The following is a 7,500-nucleotide window of genomic DNA, read 5'->3' on the forward strand; positions in this document are numbered from 1 at the left end:
GTGTGTATGTGTGTGTGTGTGTGTGTGTGTGCAGAGTGTCTTTGGGACTACGGTTTCTAGGTCATCTCACTGTATGCTGCAGCAAATAATCTAGTTTCTCTAACACACACACACACACACACACACACACACACAACCACAGAGTTTGCACATATACAAACATACAGTTAGTAATTAATCAATAGTCACATATATAAGTAGTCATAACTCCACCGTACGTAACCCTTTAAACAGAATAAAAATGCTTTCCACACATTCCATGTTTTATCACGACACCTGGACAAACTTTTATCTTTCTCTTATTTTTTTCTTTATCTCAGAGATGAGAGGAACCAGTCCATCATCGTCAGTGGGGAGTCTGGTGCAGGGAAGACGGTTTCAGCCAAATACGCAATGCGATACTTCGCTACGGTGAGCGGCTCAGCCAGCGAGGCCAACGTGGAGGAGAAGGTGCTCGCCTCTAACCCCATCATGGAGGTAATTAGCCAAAAAACAAGCAGAACATCCAGAAGAACTTTGTAGTCTTTCTTACACACATCCTCACGCTGGATCACCAGGTCGGGGATGAGGAGGACCATCAGTCTTGTTGTGAGTGCTTGGATAAGAGACAGGTCTTTAATGTTGTCTGAATGTAGCTGCTGATGCTCTCAGGTGTTCCTCATACCTTGAGAGGTGGTTGGTGCAGATCGTGAGCCCTGGTCCATTTTTGTCTTTTTGTAGGCGAGCATCGATGTTTTAAATCTTGATGTGGGCAGCTTCAGAAAGCCAGTGGAGATAAAATAGTAATGGAGTATTGGAGTGATGTGGGAGAATCTGAGAAGGTTTACATAAGGTCAGATGGTGTTCAGGAGCTGCACCTGCCAGGAGCCAGAGGGGACTGAAGAAGCACCTGAGTGGAGAGAAGCATGAGCGAGTCAGTATGATGATGCGAGGAGAGAAGGATGGTTGGTTGTCTATGGTTGAGATCACAAGATCTGGATATCTGGGTGGATGAACCTGGAATGTTCCTGGAATTGTTTTGATGGACAAGAGGGTTGTGTGAAAGGTGCTGCTGACAGGTCGAGGTGAATCGCTTTTGTAGACCACAATCTGAAGGATCTTAATCTTCTAGAAACTCGTCCTTCACAACACGGAGGATCTGATCTTACTTTTTTAGAATATCTCACTTGCTCTGATGCTGAAATATTATAGTCTGTGATCTCTAACTCCAAACTTCATTTTGCACTGGAAGTGTGTGTGTGTGTGTGTGTGTGTGTGTGTGAGAGAGAGAGAGAGAGAGAGAGAGAGACATACGTTATGTCACTGTCTTCACATGGTCAGAAGGTCAGAAATACACTGCGTGTGTGTGTTTGAGTGTATGAGTTTGAGTGTGTGAGTTTGAGTGTGTGATTGTGAGAGTGTGATTGTGAGTGTGTGTGAGTGCGTGTCTGTGTGTGATTGTGAGTGTGATTGTGAGTGTGTGTGATTGTGAGTGTGATTGTGAGTGTGTGTGTGTGAGTTTGAGTGTGTGATTGTGTGAGTGTGATAGTGAGTGTGTGTGATTGTGAGTGTGTGTGTGTGATTGTGTGTGATTGTGTGTGTGATATTCACATGTAACTGCTGTGTTTTAGTCTTGAGACACAGGGCATCTCACAGGGCATCATATTCATGTGATTAACATCTGTACACAAACTGATCTTGGCTATTAATTAATTAATTAGCATAATGATTTAATCGTTAGTAAGAAAGTCTTTGTTGTGATTTTGTATTCATGCTTAAACAGATATAGTGATATATAGAGATTTCTTCCCTCCTCGAGACCCACAGAGTTCCAAAATAAACAGATAAATGAGACGGTTCTGTTGAATGCAGTCCCAGTGGACACATGATTTCCCATGATGCTTTGCTCAGAATGAAGGTTCAGCATCGATTTCCTGAGTTACTGCAGAGAGATGTAGATTCCGTAAACGCACAAAATGTTCTGCACACAATCACACACACAGTCACACACTCTCTCACACGCACACAGACACACACACACACACACACACACACACACACTATTAGCTGAAGTTAACCCGCTCCTCCTGTGCCTACAGGCCATAGGAAATGCCAAAACCACCAGGAACGACAACAGCAGCCGTTTCGGGAAGTACATCGAGATCGGATTCGACAAGCGCTACCACATCATCGGCGCTAACATGAGGACGTACCTGCTGGAGAAGTCGCGAGTCGTGTTTCAGGTGAGTGCTTAAAGCTTTCTTGACGACGTGTTACAGATAACATTATTTTTGGAACCAAAAAAGCAGCTCACTCACTGTTACACTGTTACTCACTCACTGTTACACTGTTACTCACTCACTGTTACACTGTTACTCACTCACTGTTACACTGTTACTCACTCACTGTTACACTGTTACTCACTGTTACACTGTTACTCACTCACTGTTACACTGTTACTCACTCTCTGTTACACTGTTACTCACTCACTGTTACACTGTTACTCACTCACTGTTACACTGTTACTCACTCACTGTTACACTGTTACTCACTCACTGTTACACTGTTACTCACTCACTGTTACACTGTTACTCACTCACTGTTACACTGTTACTCACTCACTGTTACACTGTTACTCACTGTTACACTGTTACTCACTCACTGTTACACTGTTACTCACTCTCTGTTACACTGTTACTCACTCACTGTTACACTGTTACTCACTCACTGTTACACTGTTACTCACTCACTGTTACACTGTTACTCACTCACTGTTACACTGTTACTCACTCACTGTTACACTGTTACTCGCTCACTGTTACACTGGTACTCACTCACTGTTACACTGGTACTCACTCACTGTTACACTGTTACTCACTGTTACACTGTTACTCACTGTTACACTGTTACTCACTGTTACACTGTTACTCACTGTTACACTGTTACTCACTCACTGTTACACTGTTACTCACTGTTACACTGTTACTCACTCACTGTTACACTGTTACTCGCTCACTGTTACACTGTTACTCACTCACTGTTACACTGTTACTCACTCACTGTTACACTGTTACTCGCTCACTGTTACACTGGTACTCACTCACTGTTACACTGGTACTCACTCACTGTTACACTGTTACTCACTGTTACACTGTTACTCACTGTTACACTGTTACTCACTGTTACACTGTTACTCACTGTTACACTGTTACTCACTCACTGTTACACTGTTACTCACTGTTACACTGTTACTCACTCACTGTTACACTGTTACTCGCTCACTGTTACACTGGTACTCACTCACTGTTACACTGTTACTCACTGTTACACTGTTACTCACTGTTACACTGTTACTCACTCACTGTTACACTGTCTGTGAAGTGTTATCATATGTTATGTGATATCACTGTTACTGTTATTCTGACTGTGTTGATGTTCATGTGACTATAGTGTTACCTGTGATTCTAGTGTTGTTTACTATGTTTGTTATTCTGTTACTGTTTATTCACTACTGTAACTGCTGTGTTTTACCTGTAACCACACACTTCACAGGGTTATCATATGTCATGTTATTAACTACTTTTACCACAAACTGTACTGCTACTTTAATTAATTAATTACCATCACTGATTTAACTGTTAGTCACATGTAATCTTTTTGTGATGTTTATGGTATTCATGTTACAACAGATATATCATATAAGATTACTCTGTTCCCTTCTCCGACACTCCACGAACGTTCCAAATTAAACGTAACATGAACGTTCTACTCACTGTATACACGTTCCAGGGTACACTGTTTCCTCATGTAATGCTTTGCTCAGAATGAAGGTATCAGCTCATTTACCTGGTTACTGCACTGTAACTGTATATGTTCCTGTTACACGCACAAATGTTACTGCACTACATCTACACACTGTACACACCACTCCTGTCACACTCACACTACAGATCACTCACTTCACGACTCACTTACACTGACACTACACTTTAGCTGAACTGTTAACCGTTCTCTCCTGTGCTACAGGACCATACTGAAATGTCACCACCAGACACGTACACGCACCTGTTTCGGAAGTACCATCGAGATCGGATTGACACGCTACCACTTACTCATCGCGCAAACTGAGGACGTACCTGCTGAGTCATCGTGTTTCAGTGAGTGTTAAACTTTCTTGACACTGTTACATCACCATTATTTTTGTAACCAATAGCACTCACTCACTGTTACACTGTTACTCACTGTTACACTGTTACTCACTGTTACACTGTTACTCACTCACTGTTACACTGTTACTCACTCACTGTTACACTGTTACTCACTCACTGTTACACTGTTACTCACTGTTACACTGTTACTCACTGTTACACTGTTACTCACTCACTGTTACACTGTTACTCACTCACTGTTACACTGTTACTCACTGTTACACTGTTACTCACTCACTTTTACACTATTACTCACTCACTGTTACACTGTTACTAACTCACTGTTACACTATTACTCACTCACTGTTACACTGTTACTCACTCACTTGTGGTGTGGTGCCGTGACCCGAGACACTTTTTATTTCTGACTAAACATTGTTTCCTGCTGTTCCCTGACTGGATTTATATTAGCATCAATGTGCTTTAAGGCTAATCAGAAGTGAGGATAATGAAGTTAAGCATGGAGGTACACACTCCATCTGAATGCAGGAACATTTTCTGCTTTTGTCTTCTGGTTAATCTTTATCTTTTTCCTCATCCTGTTCATCGCTCTCTCCATCTTTCTGCAGGCAGATGAGGAGAGGAATTATCACATCTTCTACCAGCTCTGTGCCTCCAACCACCTTCCTGAGTTTAAGACCCTGAAACTTAGTGAGTTTTGCACACACATGTGATTGTGTGAGTGTGTGTGTGTCTGTGTCTCTCTGTGTGAGTGGGTGTGTGTGTGTACCTGTGACTGTGTGTGTGTCTGTGAGTGTGTGCGTGCGTGTGTGCTTGTGTGCGTCCGTGTGTTTTGTCATAACATGGATACCGGGGATCAGATCTTTCACGCAGAGCGACAGCTTGTGTTCTTACACACTTTGTCATTTACTAGCGCACACACACCACCTGTATATTAACACACACACACACACACCACCTGTATATTAACACACACACTGCTGGCTCTGTCCTCTCCTTCTCTGGCTGCCAGCCCACTTCCTGTCCAACTGACACCCCGTTAATGAGGGGTGTGTGTGTGTGTGTGTGTGTGTGTGTGTGTGCACGCTCATGTGTGTGATGTAATGTTCACTGTTCTGTTGCCAAGCAACAGGCTGTGTCTCCATTAAAATCTGTATTTGGGTTTTTTCCTGTATTTTACACCACTTCCTGTTTGTTGTAAATTGACAGTATGTGCAGTTCATGTGTGTTAATAATCTCCTTAATATTACACACACAACCATAACACAAAAAAATGAATTCATTGTCAGTGGGTTGTTTTTCACAGTGAGATTAAAAATGTCTGTGTTAATGAACACTTTAATAAAGTAACAGTCAGGATATAAAACATGCTACGTTACAGACGCTAACTCATCAGTATGTAGTGTGTAAACATGTGGTGTGTGTTACGTCCATGCTGTATGATTATACACACACACTACAGTATCATGGTGTCTGAGTGACCTGTCTAACACTTTCTCTTTCTGAACATTCCCCCTTTTACATTTAGCCAGCTAACAATAACCATGATACAGTGAGCGTGAGATGCTAGTTAGCGTTGTAAAGTTAGTTACACCATGTGCTCCATTCGGTTTAGTCGAGTCTCTCATATGATGCGTTGTGTTTGTGTTTATAGATGTTCTTAGATGAATTCAGGTTATTTTTTCTGTTTTATTAACTAGTTAGTGTTAGTGTAGAATTTGAGCTCCTCATGTGTCCTGGATTCTTGCTAACATCTCTGGGGGAAGCAGGAAATTCTCTTTATTTAAAAAAACTTCAGCAGCATTACAGTATTGAGAGAATTCTTTATCCTGATTATTATTAAATTGTCAATGTAATATTGTGGTGTGTGTGTGTTTGTTTGTGTGTGTTTGTGTGTGTTTGTGTCTGGGTGTGTCTATGTGTGTCTGCCTGTGTGTCTGTGTGTGTGTTTGTGTCTGGGTGTGTCTGTGTGTGTGTGTGTGTGTGTTTGTTTCTGGGTGTATCTGTCTGTCTGTGTGTGTCTGTGTGTGTGTGTGTGTGTGTATCTGCCTGTGTGTGTGTTTGTGTGTGTGTCGGTGTCTGTGTGTTTGTGTGTGTCTGTGTGTGTGTGTTTGTGTGATGGTGTCGGTGTGTGTGTGTTTGTGTGTGTGTGTGTTTATGTGTTTGTTTGTCTGTGTGTGTGTGTCTGTGTGTGTGTTTGTGTCTGTGTCTGTGTGTGTCTGTGTGTTTGTGTCTGTGTGTGTTTGTGTCTGTGTCTGTGTGTGTCTGTGTGTGTGTGTGTGTGTGTGTGTGTGTGTGTTTGTGTCTGTGTCTGTGTGTGTCTCTGTGTGTCTCTGTGTGTCTCTGTGTGTGTGTGTGTGTGTGTGTTTGTGTGTGTCTGTGTGTGTGTGTTTGTGTGATGGTGTCGGTGTGTGTGTGTTTGTGTGTGTGTGTGTTTATGTGTTTGTTTGTCTGTGTGTGTGTGTGTCTGTGTGTGTGTTTGTGTGTGTTTGTGTCTGTGTTTGTGTTTGTGTCTGTGTGTGTGTGTGTGTGTGTGTGTTTGTGTCTGTGTGTGTGTTTGTGTCTGTGTCTGTGTCTGTGTCTGTGTGTGTGTGTGTGTGTGTGTGTGTGTGTGTGTGTGTGTGTGTGTGTGTGTGTGTGTGTGTAGGCAGTGCGTCTGAATTCCACTACACCAGACAGGGCCGGAACCCAGTCATTGATGGAGTAGAGGATGCGAGAGAGATGTCGATGACGAGGAACGCCTTCACACTGCTGGGTGAGACCTTTATTAAGTTTATTAGATGACTCAATTATTACATTTAAATGCTCTTGTGTTGGAAATAAATAAATAAACACAAAGATTCTTTTTCAAATGTAATAGTGTTGTGTTTATAGATTTGTTTCTCTTCTTCTTCCCCTTCTTCTTGTGGTCATTTGTATAAATCATCTTTACTGAAAGTAAAATTCAGAAGTCAGAATTGTGTGATGTAACGATCCATTTAAATATGACTCAGTATCAGTAGTGTTGAGTAAAGATCCTCACAGGCTTTAACTGGCTTCTCAGGAAGGCGTCCGTTTCCTCCACCTGCAAACGTACACACACACACACACACACACACACACACACACACAGACAGACACACAAAGACACACACACAGACAGACACACACACGAACACACAGACAGACACACAAAGACACACACACACAGACAAAAAGACACACACACACACACACACACACACACACACAGACACACACAAAGACACACAAAGACACACACAGACAGACACAAAGACACACACACAGACAGACACAAAGACACACACACACACAGACACACACACACACAAACACACACACACACAGACAA

At 42.3% G+C, this 7,500-nt stretch overlaps 1 protein-coding gene across 5 annotated transcripts in view; it reads left to right on the plus strand.

Moving 5' to 3' along the window:
- Positions 1 to 7,500, plus strand: part of myo5aa (myosin VAa) — a 59,167-nt gene that overhangs the window by 18,618 nt on the left and 33,049 nt on the right. For all 5 annotated transcript variants that reach the window (XM_060878411.1, XM_060878412.1, XM_060878414.1 and 2 more), the window contains exons 5-8: positions 321 to 477; positions 2,079 to 2,222; positions 4,757 to 4,838; positions 6,796 to 6,903. In XM_060878411.1, the coding sequence (XP_060734394.1) occupies positions 321 to 477; positions 2,079 to 2,222; positions 4,757 to 4,838; positions 6,796 to 6,903 (491 nt within the window). The remainder of the gene's footprint in view (positions 1 to 320; positions 478 to 2,078; positions 2,223 to 4,756; positions 4,839 to 6,795; positions 6,904 to 7,500) is intronic.

Source organism: Tachysurus vachellii, chromosome 9, assembly GCF_030014155.1.
Source record: "Tachysurus vachellii isolate PV-2020 chromosome 9, HZAU_Pvac_v1, whole genome shotgun sequence".
In the NCBI taxonomy this organism is placed as follows: domain Eukaryota; kingdom Metazoa; phylum Chordata; class Actinopteri; order Siluriformes; family Bagridae; genus Tachysurus; species Tachysurus vachellii.